We start from the raw sequence: 24,641 nt of genomic DNA on the forward strand, positions 1-24,641 counted from the left end.
CCAGGGAATTCTCCAGGCCAGAATACTGGAGTGGGTACCCTGTCACTCCTCCAGGGGATCTTCCCAACCCAGGTCTCCAGCATTGCGGGCGGATTCTTTACCAGCTGAGCCACCAGGGAAGCCCAAGAATACTGGAGTGGGTAGCCTATCCCTCCTCCAGCAGATCTTCCAGACCCAGGAATCGAACCAGGGTCTCCTGCATTGCAGGCAGATTCTTTACCACCTGAGCTACCAGAGGGCACTAGAAATCTGGCTGCAGGAGAAACAGAGCTCACAGTCCAATCACGCTTGGCTTCCGTACAAACACCTACCGGTTATATACTTGGGAATCTCCTGAGAAGTGCCCTCGGGACCTGCTTTCCATCCTCCCTTTTTTCTAAAGGTTACCCTGGAGGAAGGCTGCTCCTTTACATCAGACTCGGCCAGCGGACGGTGGGTCGTTCTGGTCTGCCGCTGTCGGGAAGTTCCAGGATGAGACTCTAGTATGTTTTCAAAAAGAAAACAAGAAGAAACAGGTCACTTTTATCAGAGATAAGGATGAGAGTGTTGGGTGACAACACTGATGGGGATTTTAGTCCTGTAACCCCCCTGTAAGGTGGCTATTCCTGTCCTCCCCTGCAGGAGGAGGGCTCCCAGGTGGGGAGGTGAACTGACTTGCCCGAGGTCACACAGCTAGGAGGCGGCATGCTAGCTAACCATGTCCCTGTGACACACAGAAGAACCTTGGATATAACAGATACAAGGGAAATTTTCTCTATATAAATAGTGCAATGTGAATTTTACACCCAAGTTCCCTTAAATACTACAGTTCACCTGATTGTGCATATTTAGTCTTTCATCTTAATTCTCTGCTACACTCCAATCGATAGCAGCTATGCTAAGCAAGAAATAAAGGCAATTTCTATACATATGCCTGGGCATTCAAACCATTCTGACTTCAAGATATCATCAAATCCCTCTCTGTGAACACAGGGAAAGATCAGTAGAGAATTTCACTGCATTCCTGCTTATTTCCATTGTGGTGACAATTATTAAGGCCCTATAATCAAGAAACATGTTGCAAAGTCTGTCATTGTGAGACATAAATGAGATATGTGTTAAGGCTTCTCACCCGGCCTGTTGGGCATCAGTGTTGCATCTCAATCTATTTTCTATTTCCTGTTGCTGACTAATAAACAGCTATCCCCTTCACATCACCTTATAAGATTTCTAAAATCAGTACAAAAATTAAATGCTGACATGATAAAGGCAGTGTATTTCAAGAAACATACCAGTGTCATTTAATAAACTGTTAAGGTACAGATAAAATATATCAGCTCTAAAATACGTACAGCCAGTTTTCATTATTCCCAGCTGCTATGTTCTAGAAAGTCACAGCCAACAGTGAACGAGTGAACACTGAGCCCTTGCTCTGAGAGAAAACATGTATGTGTCCATGTGTGTATGTGAGTTACATGTATCTCAGAGATTACAGTCTTAAATCGTAAGAACAACTCAGCCTTTCCTTTCTTTTCCAAAGAGAAAATGAAGTTCAGAAGTGTTAAGTGACCTGCCTGGGGCTGCCGCACAATCGGCATTCAAACCCCGTGACAGCTGGAGTTTCTTACACTACACGGCCCTGCCCCATCAGAATCCTTCCTCTGGTAAGAAGGTCAAACAGGATGGCACTGGGAACTCCACTGGAAATACCTACATCAGGGGAATCAAAAATGTTCCCACTCTTGATATGACCACCAATGTGCCATGAGGATTAAGCTTGGGGTTACAAATTTAGCACCTAGGGGAATCTGCAAATACAAAGCTTGCAAATAATGAGGGTCAACTGTATCTATTTTTAATCTAGCTCCTCCATCATTTAGATGATGATTACCAAAAGGAGTGATGAAAGCAATCTGATCCATAGGGAAGCGAGTGTAGCGAGTACCATGTGTATCTTACCTTTTTGAGACTGGAAAGGTTTTCCACCTCCATTATGGTGCTTTACTCCACTGTCAGCCACAAAGCCAGAGGATAAAGTCACATTGGTGGGCTGGTTTCTCATTTTCTTTGCATGTTTTCTTTCTTTTGCATTAGACATTTCTGGAAAGAAAGTAATAAATTTTGAAATACATTTCAAAAATAAAAAATAAATTTAATGAATAAATGTTCATGTGACTTAGAATTTGAATCTTCAACATAATACATCTCCATCTATTATAGATGGGTTAATGACACCAAAATGTTATCATAGGGGACTTCCTTGGTGATCCAGTGGTTAAGACTTGGCCTTCCAGTGGAGGAAGCCAGGGTTCGATCCTGGTCGGGGAGCTAAGATATCACATGGCCAAAAGACCAAAACATAAAAACAGAAGCAACACTGTAACAAATTCAATAAAGACTTTAAAAATGGTCCACATTAAAAAAAAAAAAAAAAAACTTAAAAAAAAAGTTACTATGATACTGAGCTACAGCAGGGATTTATAACCAGAGGGACTGGCATTAACACCAAAAACTTTTAATTCAACAGAAAAAAATAACTGTGTTGTACTGTCAAATAATCGAGTCACGCACCAGGGTTGACACTGCATAAAGTTTGTTGGCAGGATGAAAAATGAAGATAAGATCCCTGTGCCCTTGTAAAAAAATTTAGTTAGCTAAAACAGTTTATCAAAATTGAGTGAAACAAGAGCCACGTGAATCAATGAAAAACGAAATACACTATTCCAATATGACACCCTCACCAAAAACTGAACACAAATTACTAACATTTTCATTTCTACTACTGAGATGAGGCCAGCTGTACCTTTAATTTAGAACTGCAAAAGATTTCAATTTGAAGTAAGAAGACAAAGGGACAAAAACCTAGTGGAGCTTGATTCCACAGCGGTTCTCAGCTCTCAAATTCAATGCCCCTTTCTTCTACTGAAGAGCTTGAAACACCTGTCTTCTATTTTAAATGAAATTCATTAATTACATAACCTACTAGACACATAACTTTTATCAAAACAAGTCCTACAATATGTGCCCTCATTGTGATGTAGGGGAGAACTAAAAGTAATTAGTGAAGTGAAAGTCGCTCAGTTGTGTCCGACTCTTTGTAACCCCATGGACCATAGTTCATGGAATTCTCCAGGCCAGAATACTGGAGTGGGTAGCCTTTCTCTTCTCCAGGGGCTCTTCCCAAGCCAGGGATCGAACCCAGGTCTCCCGCATTGCAGGCGGGTTCTTTACCAGCTGAGCCACAAGGGAAGCCCAAAAGTAACTAAAATAATATTTCTTTTCTGTATGTAAGTATTTCACATAACTAGATGACATTATGAAACAGAGGTATGTTTAACCCAGGGGGATAATCACAGACACAGGCGCCAACAGAGGCATGGGCACGATCTGCAGAGCTGGAGCGGAGCGGAGCCTAGAAGCCCCCAAAGGGCAGGCATTAACTCTTTCCTTGCTGACTGTAGGGAGGGAAGCGTCCTGCAGGAAGGAGACACTAGGAGGCCGGAAGGCTCAGTGCAGCCACGACCAAGCTATTCTCCAAGCATTTAAATGTTTTAATACTAGCCTTTACTCACACCTATGATTCATGGGGTCGCAAAGAGTCGGACACGACTGAGCGACTGATCTGATCTGATACATAGAATTACACGCCCGCGACAACCACAAAGGCAGAGATGCAGGTGTATACTAGTACCTGTTAGGGCAGTAATGCCACTGGCGACGTGGTTCCCTAAACTCGTAAACACTCTTTGGTAAAGTACAAATCCTACTTTTAAAGTTCAATCTTGCCTTTTTATTGTATTCCTGGAAAACTCAGTACATATTAAATCCATCCAGCCACTACTTTACACAAAGCAGAGTCAGGTATCATACACTGCAGGACAGCTAACACCCCTGATCCCTGTCTAGTAAATGGCAGCAGTGTTACCCCAATCACTATGCTGACCACCTGCACAAACTTTCAAAATTCACATCAGGATTTGCACCACACCCGATGAGTGCCATTGAATTAAATTCACTTATCTTCTTTCCAATTCAATACTTCATAAAAATCAAGAGCAATCTATGTGGCAGAGTGTTTAAGAGCCTTTACTTCAGAGTGAGAAAGACCTGGATTCAAATATCTTCCGTAACACTTTTTAGTCATATAATCTTAGGAAAATGATTTTCCCTCTTTGAGCTTCGGTCCCCCTTTCTATAAATGGGAATGATCTACAAATGGTTGTAAGGTAATGTACCCAACACAATGCATGGGGCTCTGCATAAACTAAGGGCTCAGTTAATGGTAACTCTTACTCTTAAATAAAAAATGAAGTCACAGAAATGTATCTCATTTCACTTTCTCACTCCATTCTGTTTTCACTTACATGAAAAACAACTTGATCTACACTCCAAAATATTTTCCAAACTTAAAAATATGTAGTAAGTAAACAGAGCTCTGCAAAACTCACTGACTAGTGAAGGTCTGACTGTATTAAGAACCATTCAAAATTATCCTACAAAACAGTTCAGTCCACATGCTTGAATCAGAACTTAACCAGTAAAACACATCACTACCTGGGAGCCCTGGCTGGGACAACAAATTTAGGAACCAGAAATCATATCTCTGAGCTTAGGTTTGAGAGTAGAAAACGAGCAGATTGAACTAGCAAGGATTCTCAAACAGTTCTGATGCTAGAAGAGAATGAATGTAGAATACATCCTTATGAAGCCTGAGGATTTAGTTTAAAATAGCTTCCAGCAGGAATTTTAACATTCCTTTAACATTACCTTTAACATTCATGTGAATTTTACATATTCCCAACAGTCACAGTTTTGTTTTCATAGCCATTTTAGTCAAAACTTCAATGAGCACTAAGTATGTGCCAGGCTTTATAAAAGTGTTTTCTCTCAAATATTCACATAAATTGAACATGTCATATTTTCCCATCCAGCATATTATCCCCTGGCTGATCAGATACAACCCTTGGTAGAGTAGAATCTGGTTTGAAAACCAGGGAATTAAACAGATGATCTCTGACTTATTTTACCCTAAAAAACTGGTGACTCAGACTTAATAAAATCTGCCTAATGAACACAGGCATGCTGTTTCACAAGAAATATTAATATTTCCAGTTTACTTCAGTTCAGTTGCTCAGTTGTGTCCAACTCTTTGCGACCCCATGGTCTATAGCACGCCAGGCTTCCCTGTCCACTACCAATTCCCAGAGCTTGCTCAAACTCATGTCCATCAAGTCGGTGATGCCATCCAACCATCTCATCCTCTGTCATCCCCTTCTCCTCCTGACTTCAATCTTTCCCAGCATTAGGGTCTTTTCCAATGTGTCAGTTCTTTGCATCAGGTGGCCAAAGTATTAGAGTTTCAGCTTCAACATCAGTCCTTCCAATGAATATTCAGAACTGATTTCTTTTAGGATTGACTGGTTTGATCTCCTTGTAGTCCAAGGGACTCTCAAGAGTCTTCTCCAATACTACTCAAGTTTAATTATCTGTAATGCTTCAAGAGAGTGCCTATTTGAAAATCATATGGTGAAGTGTTTTGTAAATTAAAAACACCTCCTAATTATCCAGTTTAATCAAATTTAATAAGCTTGGGGGGTACCTATATGTGGTTAATAGCTTTGGGTTGTGTATATACCAAAGTAGCACATGGGTGTGGCCTCTTTCCTTAAAGAATTACTCATCTTAAGCACCAATATTTATTGAGAACTTTGTGTGTCAGGCCCTATTCCCCATGCCTTAACTCATACTTACTTACTTATTCTTACAACCCTGTGAGGGAAGTACTAGCACTACCCTCATTTCATAAATGAAAAAACTGAAGCACAGAGAGGTGAAACTCAGCTTGTGATTGTGCGGGGATTCAAACCAGGCAGTCTGGCTCTATTCACCATTCTTAAAAACAGTTAGAGAATAAGATCACATATAGTAAAAGATGAAAGGGCTTCTCTGGTCGCTCAATGGTAAAGAATCCTCCTGCCAATGCAAGACACCTGGGTTTGATCCCTGATCCAGGAAGATCCCACATGCCGAGGAGCAGCTAAGCCCCTGCACCACAATTCCTGAGCCCGTGCTCTAGAGCCCAGGAGCTGCAGCTACTGAGACTGTGTGCCCTAGAGCCTGTGCTCTGCAACAAGAGAAGCCACTGCAGTGGGACGCCTGCGCACCGCAACTCAAGTAGCCGCTACTTGCTGCAACTAGAGAAAAGCCCCAGCAGCAACTAACACACAACACAGGGGTCTAAAATGAACTAAAAAAGAGAAATTTTTTTTTATTTTAAAAGACTAAATTTTGCAGTACAGCACAACAGGAAACAGGATAAGCGAAAGAAAAAGTGTGAATCTACAAGAAAAGTCAATGAGACCATAAGATTTCATTAGTTGGAACTTAGGGAAGAAAGTATTTAAGAATCTGCTTCATGACTTCAGGAGTGAGGACTCTGGATAACTAGAGTGGAAAGAGACAGCAGGAGAGGACAAAACTGAGTAGGCAAGGCTTGGAGGCAAAAACTCTAAACCAATGAAAAAGCTCTGAAGGTTCTCGAGTCAGAGTTGGAAAGCCAAAACCCCACAGTATGTAGAACAAAATGAGGTGGAAAACAGAGGATTCTGTTTCAGAAGCAGGGGAGGACAGGGATTTTTGCCAGTCTTTTTCACTGCCGCATCTCCAGGACCTAGCAGAGTGTCTTGCACAAAGCAGGGGCTCAATATATATATCTGTTGAATATGCATGTGCATGCGTAAAATAAGAAGTGAAACGTGCCTATAATGCATATTTTAACAGTAAAAAATATTTAGCCAAGTACCACTGCTTCTGATACTGCATGACTGAATATCTGCCAAGAGAACCGCTCTGGGGCCATTTGCTGCACCGAGATCAATAATCTCCTACTTGAAATCAGATGCCAGTCACTAGGCTTCTGCAGAGACATCTTGTAAATCTCGAGGGGCTCTCCAGAGGAGGAAGCATGAGGGGGCAGGGAGGAGGTGAACAGTGCCAAGTCTCCCCAAGGTTCTCCGAATCACCCATCTTATTCCTTTAGAGAGTGCAAGCCCAGTCCTAGGAGAGCCTCTGCCTGGTGGGGCAATGCAGAGAAATGACAGACAGAGTGGGCTCAAGATCACAGGGGCTTAAGTGTAAACAGATAAAGTAGGGGGTCCCCAGAAAAACAACCAGGCAAGGCTTTCTTAGCATTAGAGAAGCCATTTCTTGCCTAAGCCATTTTGTGATCTAAGCCTGGCCACAAGGCTTGTCCCTGAACAGCATGGCTCAGTAATAATGATCTTAATGGACCTTAAAAAACGATCTTAAGATCCCCTGCAGCAGGAAATGGCAGCCCATGCAGGATTTCTGCCTAGGAAATCCCATGAACAAAGGAGCCTGGTAGGCTACAGTCCATGGGGTTTCAAAGAGAGTAGGACACTGACTGAGCAGCTGAAAGGGACCTAAAAAAACAACTATTATCAGGCAGGAGAAGTACCAGTAATAAAAATCAGTTGTAAACTCCCATTTCTAGTTCCATGACCAAGAGTAGCCTGAAACATTTTCTCCAGCTGTTTTGCAGAATTTGAACCCCCTCGGGCACTCAATCATCAGATCAACTGGGATGACGATGCTGACCTTTCTTATGACCCCCTCCCGCAACCCCGTCTCTCCCACTAAAACTAAAACTCTGTTGACCTTTGCCACAAGTCTATGCTGAACTGCCTTCCGCTGGAGCCCCTTCATGAATATGCATGTATTCCTAGCTTAAAACCTGGAGAAGGAAATGGCAACCCACTCCAGTATTCTTGCCTGGAAAATCCCCACGGACGGAGGAGCCTGGCAGGCTACAGTCCAAGGGGTCGCAAAAGAGTCGGACACGACTCAAGCGACTTAACTTACTTTAGCTTAAAAGGTCCCGGATTTTCTGCTGGGGAGACACTGCTTTGGGAAAGATCCCCGGTATTCTCCTCACTTGAAGCAAGTAATAAATCCTTCCTTCTGACCTTTGGCTTCATTGAGTCCTTTTGTTTCGTGTTTTTTTTTTTTTTGGCTTGACACCCACCAAGACGTGACCCCAGTTCTCTGATAAAAGTAGGAGGTGCCAAGCGGAAAGAAGGGCCCCAGCGCTAGCAGCAAGGGAAGAAGAGTAGGTTATAGTTGGGTGTGAGGACAATCCAAGAGGAGCCCGGCCAATACTGGGCACCCGCAGTGGGAGGCCACACACTCTTTCTCACAGTCGCGATCCCTGGAGGACGCCAGCCCCTCACGACCTACCTGCCAGACGCCCAGTGTGAAGAAACCAGGACTCCCCACCTAGTCCGGATGACAAGGTTCTGCCACAGCCACCGACGCGCCGGGCGAGGAGAGCGAACTGGAGGGCGCATGCGCCAGTGTGACCGCGACCTCCACGTGGCCCGGAGTCGCACGGAGACTACAACTCCCAGAATGCCGAGCGAATCCCCGGCCAAGCTTTAAAGCAGCGATTCTGGCCCCGGCTGGTCAGGTGAAGAGCGAGCGAGAACCGAGTTCTGCGTAGTTGTTTCCGAGGGGCAGCAAGGGAAAAGGGTTTAACCATGTCGTCTCTGGTCAGAAAGATAATCAGCACCGCGAAAGCCCCCGCGGCCATTGGTCCCTACAGGTACAGGAGGGCTGTGGGAGCCGAGAAGGACTCGAGGCGTCTGGGGTGGCGACCCCGGGGCGGGCACTCGGGGCGTGTGGGGTGGGGGTTTGGGGCTTGGGCTGCTGCTGGTACTGCTAAGTCGCTTCAGTCGTGTCCGACTCTGTGCGACCCCATAGACGGCAGCCGCTAGTCCAGGTTAGAGCTGCTGCGGGCCTCGGGGTTCACTGTGCCCACTGGAACTGAACCATAGCAGGCTACGCACCGAGAGACTCAATACCAATTGTGTTATAAAATTACCAATTGTATTTAAAGTTATAAAGGAAAAAAGATATGAGGGGAGACGTCATGAAATAAAAGAGGAAAGTTGGGAGCATGTTGAACAAAATATAGGGAAGTAGGACATTAGAAATGAAAGTATCTTATTTTCTGAATAACCGTGAAATGGGGTAAAACAGATTTTACTTCTAAATTTAAAGTGAAGTTAAGGTCTCTTTATCAAAAATTTTTTAAACATTTAATGCCATTGAAATGTGTACTTTAAAATGGTTAAAATGGTAGATTTTATGTTTAGAAACAATGGTGGGACTTTTTATCTAAGAGAGAATTAATTGCAAAAATGAACAGGAACTAAAAAGCCTCTTGATGAAAGTGAAAGAGGAGAGTGAAAAAGTTGGCCTAAAGCTCAACATTCAGAAAACTAAGATCATGGCATCTGGTCCCATCACTTCATGGCAAATAGATGGGGAAACAGTGGAAACAGTGTCAGACTTCATTTTTTTGGGCTCCAAAATCACTGCAGATGGTGATTGCAGCCATGAAATTAAAAGACACTTACTCCTTGAAAGGAAAGTTATGTCCAACCTAGATAGCATATCAAAAGCAGAGACATTACTTTGCCAACAAAGGTCCGTCAAGGCTATGGTTTTTCCAGTGGTCATGTATGGATGTGAGAGTTGGACTGTGAAGAAAGCTGAGCACCGAAGAATTGATGCTTTTGAACTGTGATGTTGGAAAAGACTCTTGAGTGTCCCTTGGACTGCAAGGAGATCCAAACAGTCCATTCTCAAGGAGATCAGCCCTGGGTGTTCTTTGGAAGGAATGATGCTAAAGCTAAAACTCCAGTACTTTGGCCACCTCATACGAAGAGTTGACTCATTGGAAAAGACTGATGCTGGGAAGGATTGGGGGCAGGAGGAGAAGGGGACGACAGAGGATGAGATGGCTGGATGGCATCACCGACTTGATGGACGTGAGTTTGAGTGAACTCCGGGAGTTGGTGATGGACAGGGAGGCCTGGCATGCTGCAGTTCACAGGGTCGCAAAGAGTTGGACACGACTGAGCGACTGAACTGAACTGAAAGTTGATTTGTTTGGCTCTCTTTCAGGTCTCAGTGTAGCTTATGCTTTTCCCTGTGGTCTTGTTACTAATTCTAATATTTAGTTACTACAAAAATGATCAGTTCGGAAAGTAAGCCATGTATCCTTCTTGACCCTTCAGCAATGATTAACCTTGTCTCATTACTTATTTTCTTGAGTGCTTGGCAGTGCTTTCTTTTGTCGGTTATGGGATCTTAGTTCCCTGACCAGGAATTGAACCCAGCCCCTGGAGTGAAAGTGCCAAGTCCTAACTACCAGACCCAGAGAATTCCCTGTTTAGTTTTTAAGAAACTCCCAACTACTTTCCAAAGTGTGTGTACTATTTTGCATACCCACCAACAAAGTATGAAGATTCCATTTTCTCCACATCCTCATCCATGCTTATTATCAGTCATGCCTTATTGTGTGTAGTGGTATGGTGGAGTGGCTTTGGTTTGCATTACTCCTTCACTCTTTGTATGTCTTCTTTTACGAGGTGTCTGTTCAGATCATTTGTCCAGTATTTTGCTGGGTTGTCTGTCTTTATATTATTGAATTATATAAGAGTTCTTTATATATTCTGAATACAAATCCATTGTTAAATAAGCGTTTCACAAATATTTTCTCCCAATTTGTGACTTGGGTTTCCATTTTCTTAAAGATGACTTTCAATAAACAAAAGGTTTTAATTTCCATGAAGTCCGATTACTATTTTGTATTTTGTACTTTTTGTATCTTAGCAAAGAAATCTCTTAGCATTGAGTTTTACATTTTATATTTTACACATTTTGGATTTCTGTTCTTTGCAGTCAGGCTGTGTTAGTCGACAGGACCATTTACATTTCAGGACAACTAGGCATGGACCCTGCAAGTGGACAGCTTGTGCCAGGAGGGGTGGCAGAAGAGGCTAAACAGGTGAGTCATTTTCCACATTTGAAGTTCCCTTTTCTACTTCTTTTTCATCATATTGAGGAATATTAAGAATCCATTTGGCTCATTTATTTTACAGAGATTATCAGATAGATGCTTTTTAAGTTATCTGTTGACTTATTGACGTAAAACAGTTTTACATCAATAGAAAGTTCTAAGTGTGATGAATCATTTAACAACCTAAAAAAAAAAAAAAAAATTTTACCTGCCAAGGTGACTTTAAACCTGAATTATTGGGTATTAACTAAATTTACTGTGGTAATCATTTCACAATACATACATGTATTAAATCATCATGTTATTTACCTAAAACTAATGCAGTGTTATATCTCAAGTTATATTTCAGTGAAATGAGAAGGAAATTGTGAAAGCAATTGTGAATTGTGAAAACATCTTGCCACTTCCGCATGAGTTGGGAAATTGTTTTAGGCCAGTGACCGTAAAAATAATCCACCACCACAGAAGTAAAAATCAATGTTTGTTAGAGAGAGAGAAATATCAAAGGTTACATGCAGTATGCAGTATGTTTTCTAAAAATATTAGTAAGGATGGGAGTATAATTCTAATCCAATAAATAGAATTAAATTATCATTTAGTACATTCACTGAGTCATTTGTGATGTCCAAAGGTAGAAAATAACCTAAAATGTGCATCATGAGGAACTAGCTAAAGAAATCCTGCTAGATCTGTACAGCTAAATTGATATGGAAATATCTTCCAGATAAATTGTTATATAATAAAACCAAGATACAGAACAGCTTGCACAATAAGCTACCGTGTGTGTCTCTGTCTAAGGATATATACATTTATGCTGGTATAGGCATTGGCTGTCTCTGGAAGGATATACAAGAAACTGGAAACAGTTTTCTAGTTGTTGCCTTTGATGAAGGAAGCTCGGGAGGGAGAGTGAGGGTGAAAGACATCTTTTCACTGTATATGTTTTTTGTAGGTTTTCAATTTTTTGCCATATCCATGTATAACCCATTTAGAAGGTTAAATTTTTTAAAATCATCAACTACTATAATGTGACCAAAGTGGAAGAGTGAATTGGAAAAACAATAAATTAAGGACAGAGTGAAAAACTAATGTTTTTCCAAAGGCTGAAGTGTCAAACATACACAAAATTTACTAATAATTGTTTTTTAAGAAAAAGGAAACAACCTCTTTAAAAATATTGCTTCAAAGAAAACAGGTTTAAATGCTTACTAGCTCATACTTTTCCTGAAAGTGATACAGAATTAGGAGCCCAAGTAGTTATTTCTGTTTTAGCTTAGTTGACATTGAGAATTTCACAATTCTAGCATTGAGGAAGAGACTTCAGTCTTTCTCCTCACAAAAAGAGACAAATTCTCACTATATTTCAGAAAGATTCACTCCATCAAAGAAAGCCAAGAGGCAGTTTACTTGTATAGAGGTGGCTTATGAAGAGTGAATTTCCTAGAAAAGGAAGATTTTTCTGCAACATAGGAAGTATTAGTAAAAGATGGTTAACTGAATTGAGTTAAATCTTCGATGTAACATTAGTGCCTAAGGGCTTTCTTGCCTTGGTTCACAGGCTCTTACAAACATAGGTGAAATTCTGAAAGCAGCAGGCTGTGACTTCACGAATGGTGAGCAACTTGAAATTATTTCACATTTCTTTTTGATATTTCTTTGGTCTTTTTAAAGAACAAATGGCATCTAATAATATGTCCTGCTGTATCTTTTGTTGTTTGAAGTTGGCTGAGTTTCAGTCCCATAGACACAATACCAATGAAAAATTAATATAGTGGATCTAGAGCCATATACATAATATCAGTAAAAAATTAATCAGTTAGTCAATCTAAGGGAAAAAATGGAACATTTTATTTGACCCAACCTAAGACTGATACCTGGCAGACAGTCTTTCAGAAAGCTCTGAGGACTATTCTGAAGAGGTAAGGGGAGAGGCCAGTATATACATGACCTGGCCCAAATCTTGGCAGAAGGTTAGTGCTATTCGTGAGGAACAGATAGCTAAGTTAATGGTTTTAGTGCTAGGTATGGAAACATATGTAAAACTAGATTCATAACATTTTCTCCAAAAAATATCTATCTGGGGGCCGGTTCTGCCAGTTTCCCTAGAGCACGAAGTGCCTTATCCTGATCTTCTTCCTGAATTCCTTTCAGGATGTATTGTAGGTCAGCGACTACAGTGGCTATGACTTGATTCTTATAGAACTGGATGCTCCCTTTTGATCTTAATTTCAATCATTGCCAAGTCAGGTGAGGACTTAGTTGATATGTCACTCAGTGTGCTGTTAGTGGACTAAAGCTCTGTTAATAGTAGCCAGAAGCCAGGAAACAAGTCTCTCTTGTTGCTGCTTCCTATATCTAGAGTACAACTATTATAATCATCGATCTTGAAGAACTGTATTTTAGGTCAGTAATTTCACGTCATCTAGTTATTTTTACTGGAGACTTGGTCACGTTTGATAATGCAAGAAACAATCTTGCAAAATAGAACACAGGTAATATAGCTAGTGACATGAATAAGCTTATAAGTAAGTTATGTTATGGTCTAGGGAGTTGCATGGCCAGCACCAGCAAAAGAAGAATTGAACTTTATGGTTGAACAGGTATTTCTGTTGTTGAAGAGGTCTGGCTAATGCTCTATGAAGACACCCAGTGCACACTAGAGGGGAGGCAGGAGGACTAAATTGGCAGAGAAAAGAAATTTTATGTTAACATTTTTATTGTCTTGCCTTAAAATGTGAATTTTATTTCATCACTACCATTTTTCTAAGTCATGTTTTAGATCAGACCAAATAACTAAACAAACCTAATGACAATGTATATATCTCCTAGTGGTAAAAGCAACTGTTTTGCTGGCTGATATAAATGACTTCAGTACTGTCAACGATGTCTACAAACAATGTAAGTTATTTGGCTTTATTACTATTTTCCATTTTAAAGAGAAGTGTATCTACTGGACTTCCCTGATGGCCCAGGGGTAAAGAACCCACCTTGCAGTGCAGGGGATGTGAGTTCAATCCCTGGTCCCAGAAGATTCCACATCCTGAAGGGCAGCTAAGCCCATGCACTGCAACTAAGACCCAACATAGCCGAATAAATAAACATTTAAAAAAGATATATATTAACCTTAATAAGTGTCCATTATAAATTAAGAAGGGCTTTCCTGGTGGCTCAGTGGTAAAGAATCCGCGTGCAAATGCAGGAGAGGTGGGTTTGATCTCTGGGTCGGGAACATCCTCTAGAGAAGGAAATGGCAACCCACTCCAGTATTCTTGCCTGGGAAATCCCATGGACAGAGGAGCCTGGTGAGCGACAGTCCATGGGGTCACAACTTAGCAGCTAAACAACAACAATACATTAAGAATGTTGGGCGAGGTTAAAGAAATGGTCATAGATCCTGTCCTGAAAGAATTAACAGCTGATTAGAAACACAAAGTGTGTCCCCTTGAAAAAGATCCAAGTTATTTCTATTGCATTCCCTAGAAAAACATAGCACAACCAGACAAATCCTTTTTCCTTAAGCTTAATTTTATTACATCCTTCTCAGGTTTTCTGTACTCTCCTAATCATTTTTCAAGACATGACTGCATTTATTATTGGTGTGATGAGGTCTAGCCACGATCTGTCCTGCTCTCTCAGAACCATTAACTGGTTAGTTAATATTTCTGTGCCTTGGTTTCCTCATATCCTAAATGTGGAAAACATCTTGTAAGGTTAGAATTTTAAATGAGTTAATACAGCATGTAAGCATGCATGTTAGAACAGATTCTGAAGAGTGTATATTTTCATTTTTTTCCCAGAAAGCTAAGATATTTTTAAGAATATTAAATATTGTGGGACTCATGGCAAAGTATTTTGTCAAACAAATATGAACATGAGCTTCTTTTTTCCAATGTTGGCTTGTATCTAAGAACTGACATAGATCTGAATTACTTACCAGATTCTTGATCCTGCAGTGTTGAATTACAATATAGTATCTGAAAAAACTAAAATGAAATTCTTTTAAATTAGATTTCCAGAGTAGTTTTCCTGCGAGAGCTGCTTACCAGGTTGCTGCTTTGCCCAAAGTAAGTACACATTTGTCTTAAAAATTAAGAAAATTAAAAATCAAGGCTACAAGCTTCCCTGGTGACCTAATGGTAAGAGTCCACTGGCAATGCAGAGGACATGCGTTCAGTCGCTGGTCTGGGAAGATCCTACATGCCACGGGGCAGCTATATCCGTGTGCCAAAACTACTGAGCCCACGTACCTAGATACTGTGCTCCACGACAAGAGAAACCACCGCCATGAAAAGCCCGTGCACCGCAACTAGAGAGCAGCCCATACTCGTCACTACTAGCAAAAAGCCCTTGCAGCAGTGAAGACCCAGCACAGCTAAAAATAATAAATAAATCTTTAAAAAAAGAAAAAATCAAGGCCACACATGAATGTGAATACAACAGAATCATTTTACTTAAACTATGAGAAGTAAAACAGCCACTGTATTGTTTTACTGTTACTTAACAACTATAAATTGAGCCAGGTCTGTGAGTTCTACAGTTAAAATTTTAATTTTCTATTGTATAATAAAATATCTAGGAAATGCCCTGGCGGTCCAGTGGTTGGGACTCCGCGCTTTCACTGCCGAGGGCTCGGGTTTGATCCTTGGTTGGGGAACTAAGATCCAACAAGCTGTATGGTGTGGCCAAAGACAATACTAAGCTTTCCATTAGGAAAAATCATCTGAAAAACAATGGCTCGTAGATTTCTTACCATTCTTACTTTGGTTTTCTAATTGAACTAGAAGCACTTCCTATGCCCCTTAGCAGCACTATATTTCTACCTATAAAGAAGCAATTCTCATGGACTTCTGGAAATTTTGCACCAAAGAAATTTAGCTTCTGTGAATGGTATTTTTGTTGCTTTGACTGTTACTTGGAATGATCAGTATTATCAAATTTATTAAGATGCAGAATGAGATAGAAGGAGCTCTGAACTTGACATAAGACATGGGTTTGAACCTCTGCCATTTGGCTTTGTGTTCTGGGATGGGTTAAACAACCTTTCTAAGCTTCAGTGTATCATCCTCTGCACTGAGAGAACCCTGATAACAGAGCTGCTAGGGGAATCACACAAGCTAACATAAATGAACATGCTGGGCACGGTAGCCTAGCCTTTTCTTAGTGATTCTTGGTGAATGTGCCCCCTCCTTTCCTTCTTTGAAAAGTTTAATGTTAAAAAATGCATATGTTTTCAGTAGATATTATGATGCTCTCCTAATCTGTGTTATTTTCCCAACAGGGAGGCCGTGTTGAGATCGAAGCAATAGCTGTGCAAGGACCTCTCACGACAGCATCACTCTAAGTGGGCCAAGTGTTATTTAGTCTGGAAATTTAATAGTATTTTTAAACTAATGGCTTAATCCTTGTTGGAAAGTGTAAGATTGAAATATCTAGAAATATGGAAATACCATATAATAAGGGAAACAACATGAATTGAAGATTAATGATGAATCTAGTTACTAATGTTACAAATTATACTTCTGTAACACTTGTATTGCTGGATGTGGGAAAACAGACATGCCTTACTGAGTTAACTCAGAAGAATAAAAGTAGAGAAATAACATAGGAAAGATGAGCACACCTAATTCAACTAAACCCTATTAATTTAATGATGTGAAGTATTTTATTATGTCAGATATGTGATTTTTGCTAGAATAAAATTAAAGTATTTAAATTTGAATGGCAGAGATAAAGGAGAAGAAACTGGACCAAATTTTATATAGATAATATTTTTCTAGTGGAAATAGCATGCAGATTTTCCTTGGTGTGATTCCATTTACTGATTTTTTTAACAGTTTAATGTATGCATTAAATTACATTACCTAAATAAAAGTGAAGAAACCATGAGGTTTAAACTCCCACTATTTTTTTTCTCAGTTTACTCCTGACTTTACATTTTTACACTGTTGTAAAGGCTCTGTGTAACCATTTTGTTTGTTCTTTGAAGTCTTTTCACATAGAAACTACTACATGAATACCTCCTGTTGTAGAATAAATTCCAACAGAGAATTTTATAGATTTGAGAAGTTAAAAGTTCCCTTCACTCACTGTCGATTGCACTTACCTCCCCAAAGACCACCACTGCTGAGGATTCTGAGTGTAACCAGCAGATAGTTTTATATCCATTACATACTTGATCATCTAGTTTGGTTTTGACTTGTTTATATAAATGGAGCTTTACTGTATATATTATTCTGCAGATTGCTTTCTTGTCTTGAAGGTTTTCCATATAGACTGATCCACCTCATTTTTAAAGCTGTTGCAGACTCTTCTTTTGTGTAGATATACCTTAGGTGATTTAACCATTGCTCCACAAAATTATCATATCAGGGTGCTGTAACATTCTTACTTACACATGTAACATTTTACATATACCTATTTGTTTCAAGTTGTCTTAGAAATGTCTTGCTAATTTGTAAAGTTTGTCACCAAAAGATAATGTTAGAAGCACTTCTGAAGAGCAGTTTTGAGACCACAGACTTTTGAGTAATTCCAATAGGCTTCAAGGCCCGGATCTACCACTTATTAGCTCTATGACCTTCAGCTAATTATTTAACCTATTTTAAGTCTCAGTTTGCTGAAAGATAATAATTGCACCTTTTCAAAGGAATGTCATAAGCACTATTCAACATTAAGAAAAAAAAAAAACAAAACTTAAGACCATGGCCTCTAGTCCCATCACTTCATGGCAAATAAAAGGGGAAAAAGTGGAAACCATGACAGATTATTTTCTTGGGCTCCAAAATCACTGTGGATGGTGACTGCAGCCAGGAAATTAAAAGACACTTGCTCCTTGGAAGGAACGCCATGACAAATATAGACAGGATATTAAAAAGCAGAGACATCACTTTGTTGACAAAGGTTTGTAGAGTCAAAGCTATGGTTTTTCCAGTAGTCATGTACAGATGTGAGAGTTGGACCATAAAGAATGCTAAGCCTGAAGAACTGATGCTTTCAAACTGGTGCTGGAGAAGACTAGAGATAAAACCAATCAATCCTAAAAGAAATCAACCACGAATAGTCATTGAAAGGACTGATAATGAAGCTAAAACTCCAATACTTTGGCCACCTCATGCAAAGAGCCAACTCTGGAAAAGACCCTGATGCTAGGAAAGATTGAAGACAGGAGAAGGGGATGACAGAGGATGAGATTGTTAGATGACATCAGTGGCTCAATGGACATGAGTTTGCACAAACTCTGGGAAATAGTGAAGGTCAGAGAAGCTTGGCATGCTGCAGTCATGGGGTCGCAAAGGGTCGGACATGACTGGGCAACTGAACAACCCCCACCAGTATTCTTGCCTAGAACAGAAGAGCTTGGTGGGCTACAATCCGTGAGGTCCCAAGAGTCAGACACAACTTAGCAACAACTACAATGAAATCATCATACGATTTTTCTCACTTAGTTTGCTAATAATGGTAAAATACACCCATAGTAATGAGTTTTTTATAGTATAGAACCAACTCTCATTCCTAGATAAATTCACCTTGGTCAACATACATATTTATAACATATTTCATACACTCAAATTCAGGATGAGGTATTTTGTTTAGGATCTTTACAGTTACGTTCATCTGTGAAAATGGCTTTCTTCTTTTACATAAGAGTTCATTGTTGTAAATATCCTTGAACTTGTGATGGAGTTTACCTATAAAACTGTTGGAGCTTGATATTTTCTTTGGGAAAAAATTTTAAACTACTGATTCAATTTCTTTAATGGTAATGGGAACATTCAGATTTTGGTCATTTACCTTGTTATAGAATTTGCACACTTCATCTAAATTTCACCTTTTAATCTCTTGCATCTGTATTCAATGCCTTCTTTTCATCTAATATAGTTTATTTGTGCTGTTTTTTTAATCAGCCTTGTCTGGAAGTTTATCCATTTTATTAATCTATTTAAAGAATCATTTTTTGTTTATTCTTTTAAGCATTAATTTCTGCTCTTGTATTTAATATTTCCTCCAAGTTACATATAAGACACTTCCTTCTGCTTTTAATATTAAGACTTTATTTGTATGTGATAGAAACCCAACTAGTATAAAAAGGGAAAAAAGAGGAATTCATAGGATCATGTAACAGAAATCCAGAGTACAGCTGACTTTAGGCATGTGTGTTCCAAAAACCTCCCGGCTCCATCTGTCTCAAGGGGAGGATGCTGCGGACTCAATGTAGAGACCACCAAGGTAACAACCCCAGCAGAAAGGCAGGCAGGAGAGTCTGAGAAGCTTCTGATTGGTCCAGCCCAGGATAAGGACCCATTCCTAAACCAATCACTGTAGGCAGGAAATCAAATAAAACTGACCAATAAGGGTCCAAGGGGTATTCTTAGAGATAAGTCATGACTTCAGATTCTAACTCGGCAATGAGAAAACTGGAAATAAAATGGTATCCAAGTTGATTGATTTGTTAGTAGCTGGGATTTTTGAGTGTTCTTCCCATACTTTAAGGAAAATTATGATTGTGTTCAATGTGAAAAGGAATACATTGCATATTAGCCTTTCAAACATACAAACACAGCAATCTCTTTGAAGTGTGTTATTAAATGATCACAAGACGTCTAAAAAGTCACCCATATTTCCCTGTGTTGTCATACTCCTTACCTTTGATGGAGTGTGTGATTTTAAGAATGTTTTTCTTCCTCAAGGACACCAAAAGTAGTATGTTTCTATAAAGTAGTATGTTTCTATAACAAAAATTCACATAGAGAAGCTTTCCAACACTTTATTTTTAATAACATTCAATCAAAATTATAAATATTGAACCAGTAGTACAAAATAATTTTATAAAAATTTTGGCCATATCTTCCCTATTGCAAATTATACTTAGTTCTGAGGAAATTACCATGATTATGTAAGAATAAAGAGCATTTATTAATAAATAGCATCAACAAGTATTCAGAATGTGAAATTTGTACTAAGTCCTATAAGGCACTTTCCCTGCTCCAAAGGGCTTAAAAATCTTTTTGCTAACATTTGGTCAACAATTAGAATGCATTAAAAAATAACTTCAAATAAAAACTTTAGTTTCAGTGTTTCTAAGATATCAATTAGTTCTCATAAATTGTAGTTAGCTAAGTGCTAATATGCTTGGGCATAATTGCTCTCTCTCTACAACACTAATCAATATATACTAATACAGCAAGTATTATTGGAACATTCTTTGTAACCTACTATCTCCAATTAATTCCAATTCAGAAGTGCTGTGCTCCACGGTTCAATAGACATAAAGTTCTATTAATAGTTGTGCTTTGGCTATCTTGCTACTGCAACACAAAAAAGTAATCCCTCAGATACATCAACATGATTTTTGACTGAATTATGTGTAATGTTCAGATTTTCTCTTTTTAGAGTTTATATTTCCTGAAGTTTCTAATATGAACATGTATCCATTTTTTACTAAGAAGAAAATTTTAATGATAAAGGAATTCTTTCTTGCGATTATTAGTAAGCAATCACTGTGTCACATACAAGTACTTAGATAAAAGCAGTGTTTTTCCCCTCCAAAAAAAAACTCTTTAACAAAGCTCTGATATCCAGAAAACTTGAAGCAAATCCATAGTGATCCACTAAATAACTACGGTTGAAAATAAACTTTTAGTTAGTCCCCACACTGAACTGCCATGAGTTCACCTTTGAACCTTATGACTTCCTGGTGAGGTGCTGGGCTGAAACACCCTCCCAGCTCAAAGCCCCTGGACAACTGGACAGCTGCAGTGGACAGCCTCTTTTGTCACTGAAGAATTTTTTTTAAGTATTTGGAATCAGGATCATGTATATTGATTCAATATAATATGCATTATTTTTTTCTTAAATTTATATGATAGTATGAATTATTATATCTTGTTAGTTACTTCTATTTTGTTAAGAAAAATTTGAGAACTACATTTTGGGTTTCCCTGGTGGCTCAGTGGTAAAGAAACTGCCTGCAATGCAGGTGTGGGTTTGACCCCCAGGTGGGGAAGATCCCCTGGAGAAGGAAGTGGCAACGCATTCCAGTATTCTTTCTTTTTTTTGTTTATTAAGTTTTATTTATTTTTGGCTGCAGTGGGTCTCACTGCTGTGCTTGAACTTTCTCTAATTGCAACAAGTGGGGGCTACTCTCTAGCTTCAGTGCTTGGGCTTCTCACTGCGGTGGTTTCCCTTGTTGCAAAACACAGGCTTTACAGGGCAGGCTCAGTAGTTGTGGTGTACACAGGCTTAGTGGCTCTGCCGCACTGGAATCTTCCCGGACCAGGGGTGAACCAGTGTCCCCTGCATTGGCAGGCAGCTTCCCAACCACTGGACCACCAGGGAAATCCCCCTACTCTAGCATCCTTGCCTGAAAAATCCCATGGACAGAGGAGCCTGGCAGGCTCCAGACCATGGGGTCGCAAAAGAGTCGGACACAACTTAGCAACTAAACAACAACAATCTATATTTTACAAGTAAAAAAAATTTAAAAGATTAGGAGGCCAACCACCTAAGACGAAATTAAGGGAGTGCAAACCCTGCACACACCAGAATCTTGTCACAGACCCTGGCTTTGAACACTGTTATAAAACCTCTCATCAAATCCTCCCAGGTGGGGGACATGGAGGCAGGAGCCCATCTGTTTCCTCCTATGCCTGGCAAAGTAATAAAACTATTCTTTTTTACTTCACCCCCCTCCCCGGGGAAAAAGAAAAAAATGAGACAAATTTCAAACCAAAATTATGGTTCCTAACTGGTTTCTCAGAACTCTTTTTCTGGAAACCGGTGAGGCAGGCAGATCTCTGTCCTAGTAATGGACAGAGTTGTGTGTTTATTCACATCAGTTGCACACTATTAAACTGAAAGGGTAATTTAGACAAACATAATACACACTGGCCCCACGTCGACCTTCAACAGTTATTAAAGCCTGGCTTTGATGTTTGCAGACTTCTTTCAGTAGGTGCAGAAATAATGATATGGTGGTTAGCTTGCAATATCTCAGCTATTGCCCAATACATTTGCTGGGTGGTGTTTCTGAAGTAAAGCTGAAGGTCTCCAATTTGACTTCATGTGGGTTACTACTGCCAAGGAATTCCTTAACTTTTGCTGGAAGTAACAAGAACTGAAAAGAGAAATTCCATATCTGTCAATGGCTCTCTGAGATTATACTGATTCTGTTCCTGCAATTAAAATCTTGAGATTACAGCCAGTCTCACTCCTTAACTTTATAAGCTCTGGGGACAAGAGGAGCTGACAAAGTTTTAGATGAAATGACACTTCGTGAGCAAAGGCTTTCAACTTTTCAGACACAGCCCTGCCTTGCTATTAGAGGATCACTCTCCTTTTACCCAACAGAGGCACATGGGCTACATGAAACGGCTTTATGATGTTCACAATGTTGACATTTGTGAAACGATTCAGAACTGGGTCGCCAAATTAGCTTTATAATGAGATGCTTGTAATGTCAGATGCTCTGACAATCTATTGTATTTGCCAAAAGAACACAGATTATTTGACCATGACCATCCAACACTCTTTGATTACTTCAATGTGGAAAAAAATTTTTTTTTCCTTTAAAAGCCATTCTTAACTCAAGGCCAAGTGTGGAATAAAGCATCTGTTAAGAATGATGTGTGAAGAAAAAAAGAAAAAAAGAATGATATGCAGGAATTCCCTGGAAGTCCAGTGGTTAGGACTCCATGCTTTCACTGCCAAGGGCCCAGGTTCGATCCCTAGTCAGAGATCTAAGATACCACAAGCCATTCTGTGTGGCCAAAAAATTAAAAAATAAATGATATGGGTGTTTTGATTGCTCAAGGCTATTAGCTATGCTAAGGCTCTTACTCCAAAGTTTGAATGGAAAAAGCAGTGAGGTCACACAGGTTGGTCACACACTCCTATCCTATGGGTCCCCCTGGAGATGATACAGAGCACCTCTGACCAAGAGTCTGGAGTCTGGATTGGGGAATTCCTAGATTGGCAACTGGCACCCCCTGTCGGTAAAGGCCAACGTTCTCTCCCTAATGGGGATCAGTTCAGTTCAGTTGCTCAGTCGTGTCCAACTCTTTCCGACCCCATGGACTGCAGCACGCCAGGCTTCCTGGTCTAATACCAACTGCTGGAGCTTGCTCAAACTCATGTCCATCCAGTCAGTGATGCCATCCAACCATCTCATCCTCTGTTGTCCCCTCAATCTTTCCCAGCATCAGGGTCTTTTCCAATGAGTCAGTTCTTTGCATCAGGAGGCCAAAGTATTGGAGCTTCAGCTTCAGCATCAGTCCTTCCAATGAATATTCAGGGTTGATTTCCTTTAGGACTGACTGGTTTGATCTCTTTGCAGTCCAGATGGGAATGCCAACTGGCAAATCATTTGTTCACCATTTCCTTCCCAGTTACATACAGAAAATTCTGCAATCATCTAAACAGGACACAAACTGGGCTACAAAATGCCTATACAGCATCCTGGAATTAGAAAATTCAGTCCTGGGGACTTCCCGACAGGCCAGTGGTTAAGCTTCATCTTTCAATGCAGGGAGTGTAGGTTCAATCCCTGGTCAGGGAAGTAAGACCCTACATGCCTTTCAGCCAAAAAACCAAAACATAAAACAGAAGTAATGTTGTAACAAATTCAACAAAAACTTAAAAAACAAACAAAGCAAGAAAATCCAGCCCTGATGGTAGTTTTTCTATTAATTCATTTTAAATAGCTCAAGTTTTAATCCAGCTTCTGCATTTTGAATCTGGAAGCAAAATTAATAAACTTCTCTCAAAGTCTGGGAACTAAGAATCAGAGTGTACTTTGCTATATCAGTTTTAGGCAAAAGAAAAAAAACTTTAGCATAGGAAGGGATGGTTTTGTGGTCTTTTATGCACTTTTTCACAATATAAGGGCTAAATAAATTATCATTTACATTATAAAATGTCGGTGTGTACACATGCACTTCTGTTTTAGCATATCCATATAGCCTGGCATATACATTACCTTCTTATGGAAGAATTAGAAGCAAGAATCTTTATAATCTTTTCATAGAAGGACTAAAGGACAAAGGGGAAGCAACTTTTCATACCTTTCTGTATTTGAGTTTTTTTGCTACAGGCAATTATTACTTTAATTTTGTTTTAAAAAATTAATTAGCAGATTATTTAGATGGAATATTTTAATTTTGGAATATTCAAATATTATGGAACATTTCAATTTTCTTTCTAGGTTTTGAATTTTAAATGTATTAATATTATCTAAAAGAATAAGAACAATTTTTAAAAATATCTTAATAACCACATTAAAGACCAAAAACAAAAGTATAGAAAGTATCAGAAATTTATACAAATTTCTAAATTTTTCTGAGAATAAATTATTTTAGTTATTATGGAAAAAAATGGGATCAATAAATAATTTGAAAACTTATAATTTACAACTCTATAATAATGCTTTTGAGAAAGACTTCTTCAAAGAATAAGTTCTAAATAGATTTCTTTAACATATGCTAGAGATTTAAAAAAAAATCCACACAATAAAGAACGGAACTTTATGCCTATTAAGTAATTGAATCCTACTATTTCAGTACTTGATACAAAGTACAATCACTTTCTAAGGTGATCATTCATATTTTACACTAAGCTCTGACATTTTCTACTTACTAGATACCTATACAAAGATATCTTTAGGTCAGGAAAAACACCTTTGGATACAAAATGTAGCTTAAGAGATGTTATATCAGTTCTGAGTTGTATAACTTTCTGACCCCAAATTATTGCTAGTTTTGGAACTACACCAAATATATAGTGT

The 24,641-nt window shown here is 39.3% G+C and overlaps 3 protein-coding genes across 3 annotated transcripts in view; 1 reads left to right on the forward strand and 2 right to left on the reverse strand.

The window, feature by feature from the left end:
• POP1 (POP1 homolog, ribonuclease P/MRP subunit) overlaps positions 1-8,350 on the reverse strand; it is a 36,839-nt gene extending 28,489 nt beyond the window's left edge. Inside the window, exons 1-3 of the mRNA XM_019973982.2 lie at positions 8,236-8,350; positions 1,939-2,079; positions 312-479 (exon numbers count right to left, since the gene is read on the reverse strand). Coding sequence (XP_019829541.2) covers positions 312-479; positions 1,939-2,077 — 307 coding nt within the window. The 5' untranslated portion in view covers positions 2,078-2,079; positions 8,236-8,350. The remainder of the gene's footprint in view (positions 1-311; positions 480-1,938; positions 2,080-8,235) is intronic.
• A 49-nt stretch (positions 8,351-8,399) lies between these two features.
• RIDA (reactive intermediate imine deaminase A homolog) lies at positions 8,400-16,750 on the forward strand. The gene is made up of 6 exons (XM_019973983.2): positions 8,400-8,599; positions 10,747-10,852; positions 12,423-12,477; positions 13,694-13,762; positions 14,873-14,928; positions 16,143-16,750. Exons 1-6 carry the CDS (start codon positions 8,535-8,537, stop codon positions 16,203-16,205), a joined length of 414 nt encoding a protein of 137 aa, XP_019829542.1. The 5' UTR covers positions 8,400-8,534; the 3' UTR covers positions 16,206-16,750.
• A 2,877-nt stretch (positions 16,751-19,627) lies between these two features.
• Positions 19,628-24,641, reverse strand: part of ERICH5 (glutamate rich 5) — a 30,655-nt gene continuing 25,641 nt past the window's right edge. The window contains exon 4 of the mRNA XM_070802857.1: positions 19,628-23,433. Within this exon, the coding sequence (XP_070658958.1) occupies positions 23,426-23,433 (8 nt within the window). The 3' untranslated portion in view covers positions 19,628-23,425. The remainder of the gene's footprint in view (positions 23,434-24,641) is intronic.

Source organism: Bos indicus, chromosome 14, assembly GCF_029378745.1.
Source record: "Bos indicus isolate NIAB-ARS_2022 breed Sahiwal x Tharparkar chromosome 14, NIAB-ARS_B.indTharparkar_mat_pri_1.0, whole genome shotgun sequence".
In the NCBI taxonomy this organism is placed as follows: Eukaryota; Metazoa; Chordata; class Mammalia; order Artiodactyla; family Bovidae; genus Bos; species Bos indicus.